Below are 22,163 nucleotides of genomic sequence, written 5' to 3'. Positions count from 1 at the left end.
TGTAATTATGACAAATGAATGAATAAATTAATAATTTACATAATGTGATGGAGAGACTTTAGTTGCCTTCCATCACTGCTTTACTGCGTTCGACTTGGTTTTATTTGAATGTATTTCTGATACAGCCGAGTAGGCGTGGCAGTAAATGTACTCTTGTAAAAGTGCTAATTTTATGCTAATTCTATGTATGAGTGCATTTAAAATGTTATGATTTATTCGTTTTTGATTTGCATTATTATTGGTATTTATTTAGGCTCTTGTTTCTAAATCTCATGTATGAATCAAAGTCAAGAGTTTTTATATTATAGAAATGGTATGTCCCAATTTGGGAGAGCGGGAAACTGTGTATTTAAGATGGCCGTCACTACTGCAAAGGAGGGCGGATAATGAGCTTGTGAATGGGATTGTGCTGTGAAGCATGTAAAACTCTAGCCTCAGTAAATTGGAGGGGAGTTAGTATTGTTCTTAGTACTTAGCAGTTTATACTGTTTTTATATCAATCGGTGTTGTAAGCTCTCAGTTCTATTTATTTGCACATTTTTGCACATCTGCTCTAAATAAACATCTTTGTGGACTCCAACTTCGCTCCGGCATTTGTGAACCTCCTTGTGGCTGCTCGGGTCCTTATCACACATGGTGGCAGCGGTGGGATCCAGGCCCGGGAGGACGCACCGGCACGTCTGATTGAGCTGATGAGGGTGCACACTGGTCAACGCAGTTCGGACGAGCGACGGAAGCTGTGAGGAGTTGGGCGAGTCAGAAAACCTGAGGTGTGGAACGATAAACGCGAACGCATGGAGTGCAGGCGAATCGGGGTAACTTACTGCTCGTGTTTCGCTGATTCTGGAGGAGAGTGGCATGAGTCATCTGTGAGTTTTTCCGTTTCCTCTGGGAAGCTCAAGGACACATTTTCTTAAACCCCCTTAAGCGTGCCTGCAGGATGGCGGAACCCAGAGACATTCGCTGGCATGGACCATCGTCAGTGTGGACGATTGGGATGTCAGGGAGGACTCGACCACGCTTCACAAATGCCGGAGCGAAGTTGGAGTCCACAAAGATGTTTATTTAGAGCAGATGTGCAAAAATGTGCAAATAAATAGAACTGAGAGCTTACAACACCGATTGATATAAAAACAGTATAAACTGCTAAGTACTAAGAACAATACTAACTCCCCTCCAATTTACTGAGGCTAGAGTTTTACATGCTTCACAGCACAATCCCATTCACAAGCTCATTATCCGCCCTCCTTTGCAGTAGTGACGGCCATCTTAAATACACAGTTTCCCGCTCTCCCAAATTGGGACATACCATTTCTATAATATAAAAACTCTTGACTTTGATTCATACATGAGATTTAGAAACAAGAGCCTAAATAAATACCAATAATAATGCAAATCAAAAACGAATAAATCATAACATTTTAAATGCACTCATACATAGAATTAGCATAAAATTAGCACTTTTACAAGAGTACATTTACTGCCACGCCTACTCGGCTGTATCAGAAATACATTCAAATAAAACCAAGTCGAACGCAGTAAAGCAGTGATGGAAGGCAACTAAAGTCTCTCCATCACACATAATAAGTATTTAAAATTGCTCATATAATTGCTATAAATTTTTTAAAGACAATATTATTAAAATAGTATTAATATTATTGTATATTTTATGAATGTCTTATTGTTATGATCATTTTAATTCTATTAACAAACAAATAATCAAACTTTAAAATTTAAAAAAAAGTTAAAATTGTAGATTTTTTCAACACCATCATGGTGAGACTCGTTAAACTGAAATATGCAATAAACATTAATTTAACAACATTAGAGGTAACATACAACCGTAATAAACATAACTGATAAGAAAAAACTAAGACGAAACATTGTTATTTCAAATAAAAAAAACTTTAATTGAAATGCAATGCAGGGAATTCTGGGAATTCTGTCAATTTATGGTTCTTCCCTGTAAATTTTACATTCTTTTTCACTTCCAAAAACAGTATTTTACTGCAAAATTGTGTGAAATGTCTATTACAGTTTTTCATCGTTTACTGTATATTAGGGGAAGTTACTGTTAACTATTTAACAGGTTTTTACTGCAGCATTTTCATATTTTTTACCATTAAAATCACAGTCATTTTTTACGGTGTGCTCCATCAGAGCATAGACTTCATGTTGACTCAAAATGTGTAAACGGCCATTTTGGCTTTGCATGTGGGGTTAATCTTATTGATATGTTCAAGTGTGTTGGAAAAACAACTGCTTTCTGTTATCAGGTTTAGCACGAGTCCACAGACTCTCGTAAGTTGTGGAGAAAAGGCACATGGTGGCTGGCAGATGCTGTTTTTCAGCACGAATCCTGAGGTCAGTTAAGTGTTATCTTCCATAAAGGTTCACATTGTGCAACAGGGATCTGAACTTCCCATATAGCTGAGTTAAAGAGGGCCGTGAGACCCTGGATATTTCCCAACATGCTCCTGGACTAACTGAACCTGCTGAACTGAGCTTTACACGTAGCTCAGTGCTTTTTCGGGGGACTTTGCCTATGTCACTATATAGGCTGCAAATGAGATCAAAGTTTACCATGATTTGACTATGTGTGACCCTGGAGCACAAAACCAGTCTTAAGTTGATGGGGTATATTTGTAGCAATAGGCAAAAATACATTGTATGGGTCAAAATTATTGATTTTGTTTTATGCCAAAAAAATCATTAGCATATTATTAGCATACAGCATATAAGTAAATATGTTCTATGGAGATATTTTGTAAATGTCCTACTGAAAAATAAATCAAAACTTATTTTTTGAGTAGTAATATGCATAGAACTTCATTTGGACATATTTAAAGGCAATTTTCTCAATATATATATTTTTTTGCACCCTCTGATTCCAGATTTTCAAATGGTTGTATATTGGCCAAATATTGTCCTATCCTAACCAACCATACATGGATAGCTTATGTATTAAAAAAAAAAAATATATATATATATATATATATATATATATAAATGGACCCTTATGACTAGTTTTGTGGTCCAGGGTCATATAAGACTAACTGAAATGGTGCAGTTTGAGAAGAAGAAGTGTTGTAGATTTATATTAGCCCCTTTCGCACCGCTTTAGTTCCAGAACTAAAGGTACAGTACTAAAGTACTGAACTGTTTTAGACCCTACTCTGAAGTAGGAGCTAATTTAGATCCTCCAAACGCAGTTCCGGGAACTAAAACAGTTCCTAGTTCCCGCGGTGTGAACACGCCAAAACGTGGGTAGTTCCACAATTAGTTTGGGTACGGTACTATGAAAAGGTTCCTGCGGTGCGAAAGGGCCTACTATTAACCCATTAAACATAGTGTGTCTAACATGCAGGAGTTGAATTGCTTAGTTTTCAAGAACAGCATTATTGGTGTGCAAAAAAAAAAAAATAAAGATTTCTGGGTATTACCTTTGATAATGGCCATATAAAATTGGTATTGGGAGTTTTTATTGAGAACAATTACAGACTTGTTCATCATGCAAATCTAATTTACATCCAACTTGTTCTACACTGAACCCAGACCCCAAGGTGTTGCTAAATATCCACCGTTGCCAAATCTGCCACTTTCTATGCAGAACACAAACAATATTTTGAAAAAAAGAAGTGGAGAATCATTTTTTATTTAATTTGTTTCTGTTCAATGAAAATCAAAGAGGTCCAATGCTGTTTGGACTCCTAACTTTCTTTAAAATATATTTGTGTTCAGCAGATGAAAGCTAAATGAAAATACCTTTTGGGTGACTTTTCCTGTAATCAATGTGTGTGATAAAATGTTCCTTTTAATTACACCTGGCAGCTGTAAAACAGTATAGGAACACTTTGTGGTTTGGGTTCAGAGTTTAGCCTAATAACCATTTGGATGTGAATGTAATTTGTTTTCATGACGATCATGTCTATAATTGTTCTCAATAATAAACTCCCAATAACCTTCATTAAGCCATTCCAGTAACCCAGAAATCACTTTATTTTTTTGCTATGCTGCCAGTGTGACAAACCTGCTGTTGCATTTTACTACACATTACATTTACATTTAGCTGACGCTTTTATCCAAAGCGACTTACAATTGCTATATATGTCAGAGGTCGCACGCCTCTGGAGCAACTAGGGGTTAAGTGTCTTGCTCAGGGACACATTGGTGTCTCACAGTGGATTCGAACCCGGGTCTCTCACACCAAAGGCATGTGTCTTATCCACTGCGCCATCACCACCCCTACATTAGACAAACTGTGTGGAACATGAACAGGCTAATTACAGCATTTCTGCCAAAATTAGTTTGTCTTGTTATAGTCAAACTTTGATATACAGTCTCTGTGTCTAAAAAAGGCACTTGTTTTGAAATAGGCTACATTTACACTACAAATACCACAGTAGTCACTATGATAGCCTACATTTTATCTGAGAGAGAAACGGTTCTGATTAAGTGTGGCTCTATAGAGGTGTTAATTGTTTTGTCTCCTAATTGTGTGTGGCCTACTAACAGGCTATATAAGGTTACTCCATCAGTACTGGACTGCCTGAGGCGAGCTTTTATGATGAGGAGCGTCCACTTTTCCGTTCGTTTTCACAAATCTCTCACCGACCCCATTTTGCATATCCTGTGCGTTTCTGCAAGAAATGAGAGATTAATGTATTTATATCTTCTGACGCGGCCCAAATCACACGCACAGGTCTGTTGCTTAAGAGCGCAGCGCAGCTGTAACCAGAACCTTGGAATGTGAACGCGTTTTGTTCCACCAGGAGATTCAACAACGGGAGCGAACCATTGCCAAAAATAGGGGGAACCGATTCAGAAGAGTCGGCTTTCGTCGACTTTTAGCGTCTGTTTATCGATATGTTGGTGGGTTTGGAGTAGTTTTAGTTGCTGTAACCCATGCGCCACACAACCGGCCTGAAGACACCTCAGCATCGGCGACTTGAGCTCCATGGCTAATTTTGCTCTCCCCCATCCATAACCCAAGTCGACTTATTTGATTGACGGCTCCATATTTTTTTGTACGATTTTTTTTTCCTGTGGCTCCAGAAAGGACAAAAACGGGGTAATACAGACAGAGAGGAAAAGAGGGAGAGAAAATAACAATCGCTGCTGGAAAGAAAGTGCGAGCTCAAGAGCGCTGGGAGCGACCCAGGGTCAAGATTGTGAAACATACATTTATATTTCACAGACAAAGGAGTGTCGACTTCTGCTCATTTCTGTATTTTAGGGAACTTGGGCACGCCGACATCATAATTATTTAGCATCAGAGGTAAGTGCAAATTTCTATGGCTTTATAACAGCCTTAATATTATATATATATGCATGCAATATTAACTTACATTCACCTATGTGTCGTATTAATGTTTTTAATGCATGCAACAATGTTTTGCCTTTAACTGCTGGTTGTGCACAATGGAATACAACGTAAATATTCATAGACAATAAATACTGATAGTGCCGTATCCGTTTTAAACGAGACGTGACCCTAATCTGTTCCAGCGGCTGGAAACTTAATGCAACATTAAATCCAACTTGCTTAATATGAGCCACGACTGCATATATCATCTGGGCTGCAAGCATTACAGAAGCAGCCCACATTTCTCCAGGAGTTTTTGGTGGATTTATGGGCTGTGAGCGCGCAAACGTTACATGAGCTATAACATGCCAGTTTACTAGTGGTTTCACTCATGATGCTCTTTGTTCGTGGATTGTGCAGATCTTGCGCAGGAGAGATGCGTACGTGTTGCATTGTGTTGATGTGAAGTTGAATTTGAAAAGCAAAGCGCTCCAGCCGTGGGTTTATGAAGAGCTCTGTTCGTTTACGCGCCGTGGCTGTGGAGAATGTGTGTCAATGTCAAAGGGAGGTGTGTCGCGGGCCCAGACAAACCCGCAAAGAGCCTTTCCAGAAACGACTGCGCGCAACAAACACCGTGTCCTGGACTCACTGAGATACAGTTATCTGGGGTCTTCAGTGAGTCATACAGCCTTTAAAGGGATAGTTCACACAAAACATACAATGCTGCCATTTAAAGCATGTTTTTTTTTTTTTTTTTGTCTTTTACCTACAGCAAAAAGGTTTACACATTAACAATTGTTGGTAACACTTTATAATAGGGAACACTTGTTAACTATTAACTACAAATTTTCCCTCAATACATTCCTCATTTGCTGCTTATTAATAGTTATTAAGGTAGTTGTTAAATTTAGGTATTGGGTAGGATTAGGGATGTAGAATAAGGTCATGCAGAATAAGGCATTAATATGTGCTTAATTACTACTAATAAATGGCTAATATTCTAGTAATATGCATACTAATAAGCAGCTAATTAAGATACCCTAAAATAAATTGTTACCCAATTTTTTATTTTATTTTTTACTTACAACAAAAAATGGACTATAATTCACACCACTGAGCTCCAAAACGCACCATAAACCTTGTCTATATGTCTATATTCCATGTCTTCTGAAGTCATATGATAGCATTGTGAGAGTAGCGTGAAATTTAACTCAACATTTTCACAACAGCACTCAGATTTGCACATTGTGATCAGTATGAAGTAGAAACGCCTTTTTTAAAGTAAAAATGAACCCCATAGTTACTGTTGCTCTGAATATTTCATCAGTGTTTGTTCATCAGTTTTTTTCTTGTCCTCTAATCTGATTGGTCTGAGATCCAGACAGTTTGTCAGATTGTGTATTGCTTGGTGACTCACGACACTCGATCCGGCTGATTTTTAGTGTAACTGCACTCTTTCTTGTGTGATAATTGTTTACAAATGTTACCTTGTTTTCCAGCCCCTCCCCGTCCAACTACATTTACATTTACATTTATTCATTTAGCTGACGCTTTTATCCAAAGCGACTTACAATTGCTATATATGTCAGAGGTCGCACGCCTCTGGAGCAACTAGGGGTTAAGTGTCTTGCTCAGGGACACATTGGTGTCTCACAGTGGATTCGAACCCGGGTCTCTCACACCAAAGGCATGTGTCTTATCCACTGCGCCATCACCACCCCAATCTCGGTAGTTACTTCCAGAACTACCGAGTTCTGGAAGTAAAAACCCATTCATTTTCTCCATGCAATATAGTGATTTTGAACAATAACTTATAAAACCATCAAAGACATACCTACTGTGAGTTGCAAGCTTGTACAGGCTTTTTACTTTCAGTTTAGTCTTCACACAAAGCTGGCATATAGCTTCGATTGATTTGGAATATAGCGCACTAGTTGTATGGACTAGTTTTCTGGTCTTTTCTTGTGCTATTTCGATTTGTGTCTCCTTTTATGCTCCGCAGAAAAGCAGAAAGACATACAGGCTTGTAACAGCATGAGTGTGAGTAAATTACATAAGTACATGTTTTAGGTGAACTGTCTCTGTAAAGACACCCAGTCTCTTAACGTGAACGCCCTGCTGTCTTTCACAACATTACAGCTGCTCAGACTGATGTAGGAGCAGCTGGTCTCAGGACTCTGGCCACCTATTTTGAGTCTGGTATTCTGAGTTGTTTTGGTTCTATTCGTGGGTTGGGCTTGTAAGGTAAAGAGAATTTCAGCTCCTCCTTCACAGACGCAGACCACACCAGTGTTGTTCATGTAGTCTGTGCTGTGTACTGAGTGATTGTACGGCACACTGTGTACAGCACATCATTACTACATCAGCAGTGAGTAGAACAAGAGATATTTTTAGACTGACTCAGTATAGTGTAATGAATATAAACCATCCATCTGTCAGCAAACATTTATCTATCGTTCTATCGCTCTATCATTCTGTTTATCATTCCAGTATTCTATCTATTATTCTATTGTCCAATCTATCATTCTATCGATTGTTATATTGTCCTATTGTTCAATCTAATGTTCTATCATTCTATCGTTCAATGTATCATTCTGTCTAATGTTCTATAATCTATCTATCTATCTGTCGTTCTATCTATCTATTATTCTATCACTCTGTCATTCTATCATTCTGTTTATCATTCCATCTTTCTATCTATCTATCATTATATTGTTCATTCTATCATACTATCTATTGTTCTATAGTTTTATCGTTCTATGTATAATTCTATCTATCTATCTATCTATCTATCTATCTATCTATCTATCTATCTATCTATCTATCTATCTATCTATCTATCTATCTATCTATCTATCTATCTATCTATCTATCTATCTATCTATCATCTATCTTTCAAACTATTGTTCTATCATTCAATCTATCAATCTATAGTTCAATCTATAGAATCTAAATGTATGAAATATAGCAAATGCATAGAGTATAACAGCACAAGCACTGAAAAGTGTAATCCTCCCAGGTGTCACTGCAGTGAAGAGTAAGACTGGAGTGATGAGAAGAGTAGAGGTGAAACAGACAGATGAACAGTCACTGAGGTGACGCTGCAGACTGGTGTGGTTTGTGGATCTGCTCCTGGTGGTACAAAGCTCCATCTATTCCCACGCATCCTCCAACTCTTCAGCTCCAGCTATTTTTGCTCTCTGTGGTTTCTCTCCCCATTCATTCACTCACCTCACTTTACCCTCTTCAGCTTGTGTACATCTGAAGGCAGAGGAAAAATACTAGTTTGTTGGTGGATTTGAACCTCGATTTGTAAGACCAGTATCTTGAGTGGGATAAAATGTTTTGGCAGATGAGATTCGGACAGTCCAATAAAGGATATTCACAATATATTGGCAATAATATGGTTGTTGACGTAAAATTGACAATTGTTGTAAATATCGCAATCACTTTAAAGCACTTTTAGCTATTAATTTGCCTAAATAGACCTTTATAACCCAGCCCTATTTGAAAAATAATCTGTAAATTAGTTGTCATGGCTTGGTGTAATCAGTCATTAACTAGTGCAACTGACTTATTGACTTAATGACAGTTTTGCAGTAATTTAACCCACATGTTGCTTTTAGCTGTAGAGTTGTTTTGTGACTTTTATGCTGTGAACGCAATTACAGAAAATCATTTTGACGCAGAGTTTGCGTGAAAACACTTTCTTGTTTTGCCTTGCTTCTTCTGGACTGTGTGTTCTGAATGATGTTACGTTATGAAACACTGAAGCGGTGCAGAATTCTGGCTAAACCGAGGGTTTACATAAGCGAAGGAGTTCGAGGCGTTTCAGTGATGTCACGTCCTCATGGCCTTGGTCATAGATTACATCTGCATAATAAGATCTGGAGGTTTTCTGTGTCGTGTCCAAATGGTGACGAGCCTCCAGCGTTGAAGGTCGTTCCAGGAGCGAGTGTACTGGAAAGAGAACATCTTGTCTTTGTGATAACTTCAGTTATGCAAGGATGCTTAATCACATCGAATGTTTGATTCTCTGTAATGAGCTGAGTCATTGTGCTTTACTGAAAAATCACAAGTACACGCTGAGCCGTAATGAGGGAGAGAATCAGCCAATCGTTTGATGAAATCCAGACTGCTGAGGTTCACCAAGAGTGACGAGAGTGAGATTCCTTCATACTGCTGGAGAAAAAGCCATGCATTATATGGATGGATGGATGGATGGATGGATTTCTGGGTCAACATATCTTCATGGCCGACATTGTCTTTCTGCTGCAATTTCTGATGTATGAAGCTTGTCAAAGTTTAAATGGACATATGACATCAAATATTCAATTTCTAAGAAAAGTATGAATTGTTATGATTTTTATAAGTATATAATTACTGAAATTATGACTATTTCATAGCTAAATTAAAATTATTAATAAATGAAGTAAATAACTCAACCCTGTCACAAGTTTGCAACCCAGTGACAATGAGAAATACATATTTGTGATGGGGTTGTTTACCTCTTAAGACCCTGCGGCCTCATATGAGGACATTATATTTGAGTGAATTTCTCTGAGACTGTACATGCCACAGTTTTAAGTCTGGATGTCCTGAACAGAGAACATTCAGGGCTTTTCAGAGATACCAAATTATTGGATGTTTCACCATCACCACTCCCTCTCCTTGCTCTTCAAAAATGTCTGAAATTAATTTAGTGACACTCTTGTGGAAATATGATAATATTTTGTAATTATCATTTAAATCAATTCATAAATCAACATCTCATGAAAATGTTATGAGATTTCAAATCAAAATATGACCTTCTTTTACGAAACAGGACATCATATGAGGACACCAGGACTAAAATAATGTTTATTACGCATTTTGGGAGACATAACAAATGAATAGGGAAATAAATTATAATTCAATATTCTATTAAATATTATATATTATTATGAAAATCTGATCAATTATTACTCCCATTATTATACTTCTATTTTTCATTACATATTGCCCCAAAAACACATTAATATGCAAATTAGATTTTGTTTATAGATACATTGTATATAATGAGAAAACCCGTTTATGGCCATTTTACACACATTTTGCAGAAAGAAAAAAGGTATTTCGAATCATTCTGTTATAACATAGTTGAGAATCATCTTTATACAAAGTTTGGTAAAAATCTTTAACTAAAAATGTATTGGTAATTAAAAAAAAATCTATATTTTTTGCCCATGCATGTTCATTCATGTGTTTTTAGGTTTTCAAAGAAACTGAGTCCCGATGTCCTCAAGCGAGGACATAGCATAACTTATGAATGAAATATCATTTCGTTTTTTTTGTTTTTACATTATTCTAAATGCTCTAAACAATATAAAGACATGAAAAAAAAAAAAAAACATTCTAAAACTTTTTTTCTCGGGTCTTAAGAGGTTAATCTTGACAATACCCTCCATATATATATATGCATATATTATTGCCAAAAACTAAAATTCTTAGAAAATATGCACATTTTTTAATAATTGTTTGAATACAATCTCAGTGAAGTGTCACTGTCATAATGCTTGGTTTAAGGTAGATATAAGAACTATGCTAAATAGTATTAAAATGCAATAATTATTATTATTGTTTTGTTTTTAATTCATTATAATGTTCCAAAGTATTGTGAAAAACTTCTAACTATTAATTTTGGTAAACGACCACTTTAAAATCTCTGGGGGACTGAAATATTACTGAATCCCAGGAATGACCCAGATAGCTAGATAGATAGATAGACAGACAGACAGACAGACAGACAGATAATAGTGGTTGTAGTGAATCCGTCGGAGGTTTGGCTGCTCTTTTCCACCTGGACTGATGAATGCGGCTCATTGCTGTGGAAACACACGAGTGAAGGAGCAGCAAAACAACACTGAGCGCTTTGACGTCTCTCTGCGTCTCCATGGTCGCTTCTGTGGTTCATTCTCTTTTCTTTTGTCATCGAAACTTTGAACAAACACAAAAACAAAACCAAGAGCAAATGGCTAAACACACACACACACACCGCCCAGATCCACTGCTGCTGATGGGAGGAGATTAGTTATTATTAATACTTTCTCATTTCAGGATGTGTTTGTGTTACCAGTTCAGTGAGGTCATACGAATTTGTACGAATTAGCCATTAGCGTTGGTAAATTTGTACTTTTGAAAGGAAATATGGCATACATAAGAGGTGCAGCCTTCTGCATTTCAGTACAGTAACTGTCATCCAAACTGTTGCCATAGTCTACAACAGGTAATACTACAGTAACAGAGTGCACTGTTACACTTCACACTACTTTACATGCAATACATTCGTACAAAAATAAATGTACTTTATAAATACAAATGTTTATATACTTTTTTTCTATGTACTATTGACTCTTCTAAACAAATATCAGATTTTTTTTTATAAAACCTTAATTTCCATGGTTGACTGTCAAGGTGAAAAAACAGCTAAACATTTTGTGCTCACACGATGACAAAAATACTTTATATTTTGGTGGCCTTGGCCAAATTACTGACATGATAACTAGGTTTCGAAGCATGAATGAAATGTTTTGGGTGAGTAACTACATTTTGCAGACATGCAATAAAGTTCTGAAGTTCCAGCAAACAGTTGTGACATTTGCACTCAGAGTTTAGAGAATGTTAAGACTGTTTCGAAAAATGTGCCAAAGCAATTGAGAAAATCTGTAAAGTATCTGAGTGTAAACACAGTTTTTTTTTTTTTCTGGTTTAATCAGAGAGCTGAGGCTGTGAGTAAGAGAGCTGGAGATGCAGAGCAGATTTTGGTGTAGTTCATGGGGCTTTAAAGTCAGTAGTATCTGATGTAACTGTGCTGTTTGTCTGCACTACAGTGTCAAGTTTACAGAGGTTTAGTTTAGTCAGCGCTGGTTTGAAGATTTTCACTTTTCATCTTCTGGCAGTGCATCATTAAAACATCCAGGGGTTTTTAAAGGGGTCAAATGACGTTGCTAAATTTGGTGTATTTGGTGAAATGCATGTTTTTATATGGTTTAAGGTTAAAAAAAACCCACACTATTTTCCATTATTTTCTCATTATTTTCGTATTGTGATGGCATGTCCCGGCGCGATAAGACAAGACAAAAACAATGAAACCCACTATAAACGAAAGCCAGTGGGGACATAATTACTGATTATAATGACTTATACTGTCTTTTCACGTGTTGCGTTGCATTGCACCTCGTAAACAACAGCAAGCGCTAACCTACACTTTCAAATTCTTTAATATGAAAACATACTTACTGGTTGTGATTCAGAAGCACCAGACTGTTCTTGCAAAGTTGGAATTGCCCCACTTTATAGAAACAGTCTTTATGCGAGCCAGCATTGTAGGCTACTTTTCCAGGTTCAGGAAACATTTCCGTAAAATGCGCTGCACACACTCTAATTTTTGGGATGAACTGTTCTGGAACAGTGTTGTAAATACAACTTCCTCTTTTGGAAGCCCAAACAAAGTACTTTCTCTTTCACAGCGAAACACGGCACTCCAGGACATGGCAGAAACAATACTACAGCGAGAATAAAAATCACGGCCCCTTTATTTGCGTATACATTTGGGTGGTGTTTAGCAAATCTCCCCACACCATAACGTAGACATGTGGGGGTGCGTTTAAATGAGGCATTTTAACTTTTATAAAGAATATCTCATTGCACACTTCATGACGAAGTCCGAAATTTTTGCACGTTAAAAAATAAATACGACCTCACGTCGTGTCACTCACGTTTACACACTGCCTCAGAAACTTTTGTGCATCATAAATTCGGATCAGGTTCGATTTTCTGTGTTTTCACATCCGTAGCATGCATTTTATAGGAAAGGATGAGGAATACGAAAAACTGAAAAATGGACACAAAAATTTCGGACACAGTTTGCAATGACATTTAGTCTTTGCAACTTCAGGGATCTTATCTACAGCTTGTAACACAACAAAGAGAAAGAAAAACATGAAATCGCATCATATGACCCTTTTGAAGTCACACCAGTGCAATCTCTAACAATTATTGAGTCTTTCAGCAGCAGAGAAAGATGGTGAAAATGCATTTACAGTCTGGAGCCTGTTTTTATCTCTTTATAACTCTTTATAACTCATTCAGAGTTAAACTATGATCATACTTTTTTGTTTTGTTGTTTTATATATATTGCAATTGTCTAAGTCTAGGTTCAGTAAGCCTGTTCAGTTCAGGTTTTTTTTTTTTTTTTTACTTTTTATTTACCTAAAAATGTTATTAATTTTAATTCATCAAAAAATTTTTACCCTTTTAAATATATATATATATATATATATATATATATATATATATATATATTTGCATTTTTTTCTTTGCATTTTTGATTTTATTTAACTTTAACTTATTGTTTTACCTTTAAGGAGCTTTTTGAACAATTTTGTCCCAAAAGCAGAGTAAACCCACACAAACATATACTTTTTTAATGATTCATTTATTTTAATTTTTATTTAGCCTATTTATTTATTTATCTGTACACCACATAAACTTAAGATTTGACCTCTCCACACAAACTCTTTACGGGTGTTTTCTGAAGCCGGTCGAGGTCTCTCAGGGTGTTTCAGCCCAACATGGCTGAACTCTTGAAATAGCACTCAGTTAACACACACTTACCAGTAGCATCACACTACACCGTCCTCAGCTCTGGGTCACTACAACAAGGACATTCCTCCAAACGCCCATGAGACTGACTGACTGAGGTCGTTTCTCTTTTCTTTACATACAGTGTTCAATGAACTGCTTTCTTGATTGACAGTGCGATGTTTGTAACACGAAAATATGATTCTGTCAAGCTCTGTCGTAATGTTTTCCAAACATTGCTTGAGGTTTCCGTAGGTGCTGGGCAGTCACATGTGGCCTGATGTCTTGAGGAAAGTAATCCACACCAATATACAACTGCTGACCCAAGAATAGTGCGGTTGCAACATATCCCAGTGTCCTTTATCGCAACGCCTAAAAATACAGCAAAACCTCTAAATGTATCCTGCCCTACTACCAAACTGAAACTCAACCTGCAGATTTCTAGAGACATTTGGTACTGTAGGTCTGCAAAATTAGTTTCTTGTTTTTCAGTAAAATATCATTTAGTTGAGAAGCAAATTGATTTAAGTCTTGTTTCCCAAGAAAGTGATCAAATTGTGAGTTGCATGTTTTAAAGTGAGTTTCTGATTCAAATAAGAACAAATATCTGCCAAAAAAATAGCATTGTTTTCCCTTTGAATTATGTTTATTTTCTGACCCCATTGGCAGATATATAGCAAGCATTCGCTTATTTGAGATGTTTTTGTTTTCTAGAAAACAGGACTTAATATCGTATGTCATTCTGCTTCTCATTACAAAAAAATGATAGATAGTTGAAAATAAAAGAAAAAAATATTGTGGTGAAAAGAAGAATAAAAAAAAGATTGATTCACTTTTATAGTGCATACTGAATTAAAAAACAAAACATGGATTCAAAACTTGCGGAAAAAAATAAATAATAATAATACAAAGATATTATTGTTATTGAGATGGAGCCATTGTAAAATCAAGGGTGACATTGTGTTGACCTACTATTAAGCTCTGGTAATTCTAATTTCTCTCTGTGATTATGCATGTAATCAGTGTAAAAACGATACACACCCTGCTCCTGCTCATATCGGTGTAATCCTGTAAATATTAGTTCTCAATATACAGAAGCACACAGCATCCTCAGCTCTTGCTGAATCATTGTTTGGGTCGGCGACACACAATCCTCTTCCAGCTTTCTGTCCTCTGCCTTTGATTGAAACCCTCAATATCCGCCGTACTGCTACAGTCAGTCAGCGGCTGGCGCGATCCAGCTCCTCTCATCCGTACCCACAGCAGTCCAATCATAAAACACGAAACTGAGCCCAGATCAGCACGTCATCACTGTCCATATGCCATCTTGGTGTAGTCACAATATTTACGGTTTCTTTAGCTCTAGTATTGTTATAGTGATTTGATCAAATCTACAGAAGTGATCTCCATCCTCAGCATTTCTGTCTTGTTTTGCAGACTCCATAGATCTAAACTGATTTAAATTAAGATTTATATGAAAACCCATTTTCACCACATAAAAAAAACATTAGAATGCTTTGGTAAACTATAACATAGAATGTATGGAAAATGAGTGTTATTCTTTTCTTGTTGAATGTACATCATGAAGCATCTTTGAGCCCTGGAAAGGCGCTATATAAATAAAACATCATCATCCTCATTATTATTATTATTAAAATGACAATGTGCATGTCACAATCTGTGATGAAAGGAGTGAGGAATCAAGTTCAACAGTCTTTAATGTAATCCAAACAAGGGGAATTCACACAGGAACCGGCTGGGCACACACGAACATGACGAAGTAGACCCGACAAACACTAACAGAAGAACTGGGGCTTTTAAACATAGGATAATAGGGGAAGACGACGAGACACACCTGGAATCAAATTAACACAATCAATGAGGGAAAAACTGGGTCACAGGGAACACATGGGGAGCAAAACACACACAAGACAGTCCACTATCCTGACAGTGCATTAGCAATTATTACATAAGTCAAAATTATGGCCAAAAATTCAAAGTTACGTCAACTAAATTATGAGATAAAATGTCATAATTACAAAAAAAAAGTTATTATGAGATAAAAAGTCAAAAATTGTGACATGATTGTGACATCATAACGAACAAGTCATTATGAGACAAAAAAAATACTTCTGGCATTCCTGCAGTTATTGATGCGCAGGAGTGAAGGAGGGATGTGCTGGCTCAAAACCGGAGAGAAAGACATGAAAACAGCAGCGTGTTTGCCAGCGGAGTTGTTTATCAGTTCTCACCAGAGTTGTTTTTGTAGTCTAGCATAAGCAGGCCATGAGAGAGAGACGGTTCTGTATCAGGGCCAATGATTGTGTAACCGCTAACATCTCTGTATTTACCTTTTGTTTTTTCTGTCTGTCTGTGTTATTTCCTCAGCCATGATAATGTTGTGCACTTTTCTAAACTCTAGCATTGATGGTTTGGAGTGCAAATATAATAATTTTGTGTAATACAACCATTCAAATGTTTGGGGTTGATAAGATTTATAATAAAGAAGTCTCTTTTGTTCCCCAAGGCTGCATTTATTTAATTTAACTTCAACATCAGTGAATGCTGCAAAATAATGTTTAGTATGATTATGCAACATTTCTGTCCAAACTCCAGCTTTTGTGTAGATGTGTGGATTGAAAGGCTTATCGATGTTTGTTTTCCACAGTTTTCCTCGTCAGTGCTGTTTAATATGGTTTTAACTAACTCGCTCACGTCATTTTGGTCTCACAGGGGTTTGTAACAGAGAAATCTTTGTCAGATTCATGTCTTGCACAACTTCCTGCTGCTTTGGGCTGTGCAGTCAAAACCAGAGTAAATGAACTTGCTGTTCAGTTGAATGCACCATGATGTTTGTGCAGATAAACACATGTGCATTTTGTGTCATTTTAAAGTCCAAGCCTTAATGTTTTATTTGAATATGCTGTTTTGATCACATAACAGAAGTAAAATGAGTTGTGGATGCTGGGAATGTGAACTTTTGAAACACTTGATTGCATTTCAACAAAGTTTCAGCTGAGCAAAACAAACCCGTTCAGTGTGTTCCAGTCAGAAACATTTAGCGTCAGATTGTCTTTTACAGTGCAGGGTGAGATTTGAATATATCTGCATATTCGGAGCATATTAGCATGTCTAGTTTGCACTGGAGCCAGAAGAGAGACGGGCTGTGTGTAATAACCAAGCGGTTCGTATCGATCCGTTCACTCCTGCGCAGCATCCATTAGAGTCCGTCAATAGACTCGTGGCCTGCTTTCACTTGTCTTTCCCTCTCCATGCCAATATTCCTCTGAATCAACTCCAGCAGTCTCTTCAGAAGCAAATTGCATTTGCTTTGGTGTTGTTTTCGTCACTGCTGATTGGAGTCATGAGACTTTGTGGCTTGAAAAACATGTTTATGGAGTTCATTTTAATGGCCTCAAGGGGTGAATTTTAGGTTATATTTCACCACAAAAAAAAAATAAAAATATTTGGATAAGTAGGAAATTATATGTAGCATTAATATATGAAGATAATTCTTCATTATCTTTGAGCAAAGTCTTCATTATCTTTGAGCTAATATTTTTATTAATTTAAATATTTTACATTTCAATATATTGATTATTCTTGTTCTTGACAGGTTTTTGTGAGATTCATCTCAATCCTCCAGCACTGCTTATTTGTCTTTAATAATGTTTTAATAATATTGCCATGCTTTCAAGAAGTACACTACACTTATATTCGAACCCTCCTAAAAAAAAGACTTAATTTTCTTTGAACAAAATATTTATTAAGCTCATTTAAATATTTCAAATATTTTATATATATTGTTTATATGATTTTGTCTCTAGATGTGACCTAGACGTGTTGTTGACAGGTTTTTGTGAGATTCTTCTCCATCTTCCTACGCTGCTTTTTTTTTCCTTTCACACATTTTCTGTCATTTATTTCCATTTCATCCTCAACGTTTCTTTTTCTGTCCTTCTTCCCCGTGACAGACGGTCTCCCGTCGGTTTAGCCGTTATTATGTGCTCTGAAGTCTGAGTGACTCATTCTGAGAGCAGCGAGAGACTCAGACGAGAGCATAACGAGCTTTGAGGAGATGAAGAGAGCTGGATGTTAATGGCTGCCCTCAGTCACATGACTAATGGCCTCTCGACTCGTTTACATTTATTCATTTAGCTGACGCTTTTATCCAAAGCGACTTACAATTGCTATATATGTCAGAGGTCGCACGCCTCTGGAGCAACTAGGGGTTAAGTGTCTTGCTCAGGGACACATTGGTGTCTCACAGTGGATTCGAACCCTGGTCTCTCACACCAAAGGCATGTGTCTTATCCACTGCGCCTTATTTTTATAGGGTGGTGACACATCATGCATCTCCGTTTATGACACATCATGCATCTCCGGCAGTGGCCCAAAGCTGATCAATAACACAGCATGATCAATAAATACTGTCTGAAAACATGGCATGAACTCTATTGACATCTTACAAAAGCATGGTTTCTCAGGTTCAGGGTTTCTCAGCTTTGTGAAAAAGTACTCTTCAACCTACCCAATAATTTACTTTAAAAGTATACTTATTGGAAATTAAATGTAATGTTTTTTTTGACATTTATGTTATTTATAATTAAATGAAAACCTGTATATTAAATGCAATTATTTCAACTTTATCAACTAATAATTTTTTTTTTTTGGACCCACTTAATTAGGACTTAGGCAAATCTTCATATGTAATTTCATAATTTTGAAATACAGTTAAGAGTCTCAAAGCATGACATAATTATTTAACGTAATTTAATGTAAAGCCTTTACTTTCACATTACAACCTGAATTCCGGAAATGTTGGGACATTTTTTTTTATATAAAATGAAAACTAAAAGACTTTCAAATCACATGAGCCAATATTTTATTCATAATAGAGCATAGAGAACATAACAAATGTTTAAACTGAGAATTTTACACTTTTATCCACTAAATGAGCTCATTTCAAATTTGATGCCTCTATAGGTCTCAAAAAAGTTGGCATGGGGGCAACAAAGGGCTGAAAAAGCAATAGATTTTGAAAAGCTTCAGCTGGGAGAATATCGAGCAACTAATTAAGTTAATTGACATCAGGTCTTTAACGTGATTAGCTGTAAAAGGGATGTCTTAGAGAGGCAGAGTTTCATTTTTGTATTGCATACGGTATGGGCAGCTTGCATATTGTGGAAGGCACTATGAATGCTTAAAGGTATATAAAGGGGGAGGGGGGAAGGGGAAGTGGTGTGTGGCCAAGTATGGTGACCCATACTCGGAATTTGTGCTGTGCATTTAACCCATCCAAGTGTACACACAGTAGTGAACATACACCCGGAGCAGTGGTTTTAGAGCAACATATGCTCCCCTCCAGATGACGTGTATTTCAGCAGGACAATGCAAAACCACATACTACAGCTATTACAACAGCAAGATTCCAGGTGCTGGATTATCCTGCCTGCAGTCCAGATCTTTCATCTCTAGAGAACATTTGGCACATCATTAAATGAAAAATATGTCAAAGACGACCACAAACTGTTCAGCAGCTGGAAACCTATATCAGGCAAGAATGGGACCAAATTCCAACACCAAAACTCCAGAAACTCATAACCTCGATGCCCAGATATCTTCAAACTGTTTTAAAAAGAAGAGGAGATGCTACACCATGGTAAACATGCCTCCGTCCAAACTATTCTGAGGTATTACATTTGAAATCAGCTCATTTTGTGCATAAAATTTAAAAATTTCTTGGTTTAAACATTTCTTATATTATCTATGTTCTATTGTGAATAAAATATTGGCTCATGTGATTTGAAATTCTTTTAGTTTTAATTTTATTCAAATTTAAAATATTCTGGTTGACATTAGGGTGAAACATGTCATAAAGAAAAATTGCCACAAGAAAAAAATTGACACACAAAATTGTCTTGAGTTCGCTTTATTACTTCATGTGGTTCATAAGAGTTGTTCCAAATGATTCAGTGAGTCATTAGATTGATTTAAATGAATAACTCGCTTAAAAATCCCACAAAAAGTTGGACTTTTCCCCTATATGAATAAATTATATTCAGATCACCTGCATGCAGTGCAATATCCAGGTTTATATCCCAGACAGCAAGCAGTGTCGGCCCAGATCTGGCCCACATCTGGCCCGCATGGATTTCACATGGGCCAGATGTGTGCTGGATCTGGGCCAACACTATGTTGCTGTCTGGGATGAGTCTACTAAATCAGGTTTAAAATGTTCAGGATTGATTTGAGCTCTTGTGTGGAAGAACTAATCGCTGTATTGGTCTGGTTTTGACAACGTTTGTGGTTTCAGTGCTTTGAAGGAAAGTCAGGGATAGTTTGAAACAAATAAGTAGATATTAATAAGCAGAAGTGTGTGTTTTCATTTGTTTTCGGTCCTATTACTTTTGAGAAGTAATTAATTAATTTCACTCTAATCAGTTTGCTTATGATCGACTGCAAAGAACTTCATAGTGTATTTTTTTTTCTTTCTTTCTGTCCAGTACAATAGTTGGACAGTATAACCACAGTTCACTTGTGTTTTATGGTTACTCACTTTACATATTGTTCAGATGCTGTCTTTCTGTTTCTTCTGGTCCAGAATACGTTTTATTAAAAACCAGATGTCATGGTTGACATTTGGTTGAGACATATCGAAATATAGCTACAAGTCTTGAGTTTGCATTAGTTACTCCATGTGGTTTGCTGAAGAAGTTCCGAATGATTCAGTGAGTCAAAGCTGAATCTTTAAAGATTCATTAAGCAATCATCATAAGAGTCTCTCTCCTTTTTTAAATCACACTTGACCGCTCGTGCTGGATGTTGTTTTCTGCACTTATTATAATGTTGTCTGTTTGTGTTTGCATTATTTTGTGTTATCACTCTCATTTAAAAATGAATCTAATAACAAAATGACAAAGCATCATTTCATTAGTGGTGCAGGAAACTGTAATAATAGGCCTACTGTATTTTACTGTGGTACTCAGCCCACATCGACAGAAACATGCAGATGTTCAAAAACCATTCATTAAAATGGAACCAAACATCATGAAGATTCCAGAATTCCAGTATTAGGTTTAAAAACCATATCAGTTCGGAATAAGAACAGTGAACGTTCCCAGAATGTTCTGCTAATGTTACGAATTATCATTCTTCCAGTAACTTTAATAGACAATTATTTGGTCTTTAATAATATTCTTAAAACTTCATCAAAAAAACAAACAAAACAAAAAAACATTGTTCATTATATCATTAACAGTTTGAAGTACTTCAAAATTTACTTGATTTTAAATTAGTGACTGTAATAATAATAATAATAATAATAATAATAACATTTGTGCATAACCAAGAAAACACATTCTTGAAGCATTAAACAAAAAAATATGTTCAGAAATAATGTGTTCATAACATCATAACATAACATTGATGTTAAACAAATGTTGTTAGAACTTATTTGTGTTGGTGGATTTTTCCCAGCACTGCAGGAGAGTTTATTAGAAGTCATCTGTCTCTCTCTCTCTCTCTCTCTCTCTCTCTCTGTCTGTCTCTATGTTAATTTGTCCTTGCTGTAATTTCTAATTAAGATGAGTAAAGCCCAGTGGAGTCGTGACGGTCCTGCTGGAATGTGTGTGTTCTTATTGTTAAGAGGTTGTTTTTTGTCGCCATGTTTACGATGCATTCTTCTGTTTCAGGACAGTGTAAAAGATCACCATGACGACTGAAATGCAGGAGATCGCCATCACGGAGGAGAAGCCTTTACTGCCGGGTCAATCCGACACTGTGAAGGTCATTAAACACACACACACACACACACTAGTATTACTCTTATTATGGGTTCATTCCATAGGCGGAATGGTTTTTCTACCGTACAAACTGTATTTTCTATCCCCTTACTCTAATCCTACACCTCACACACAACTACAGGCAATTTTATATTCTCAAAACATTTCATTCTGTATGATTTATGAGCTTGTTTCTTCATTAGGGCATACAAATGTCTCCACAAGGCCAAGATTTCCTGGTATTACTGTACTTGTGGGGACATTTGGTCCTCATAATGTAGTTAATACCTGTACACACACACACACACACACTAAACATGCACTTATCTGTCATTAACTTATGTTTTGCTGCCACCTGCTGCACATTTGAAGAACTTCAACATTCTCAAATATAACATCTAAAAAAAAAAAGAAAACACACACACACTGTGATAATGATTTGTACAGGAAGG

The 22,163-nt window shown here is 36.5% G+C and overlaps 1 protein-coding gene across 1 annotated transcript in view; it reads left to right on the top strand.

Moving 5' to 3' along the window:
• Window positions 1–4,547: 4,547 nt before the first annotated feature.
• The window catches only part of LOC306842655 (protein NDRG2-like), a 42,566-nt gene continuing 24,950 nt past the window's right edge, over window positions 4,548–22,163 (top strand). Inside the window, exons 1-2 of the mRNA XM_079373622.1 lie at window positions 4,548–5,278; window positions 21,622–21,715. Of these exons, the coding sequence (XP_079229748.1) occupies window positions 21,641–21,715 (75 nt within the window). The 5' untranslated portion in view covers window positions 4,548–5,278; window positions 21,622–21,640. The remainder of the gene's footprint in view (window positions 5,279–21,621; window positions 21,716–22,163) is intronic.

Source organism: Barbus barbus (genome assembly GCF_936440315.1).
Source record: "Barbus barbus genome assembly, chromosome: 2".
Classification (NCBI taxonomy): Eukaryota; Metazoa; Chordata; class Actinopteri; order Cypriniformes; family Cyprinidae; genus Barbus; species Barbus barbus.
The sequence above is the reverse complement of the archived record's forward strand: the minus strand, read 5'-3'. Positions and strand labels throughout refer to the sequence as shown.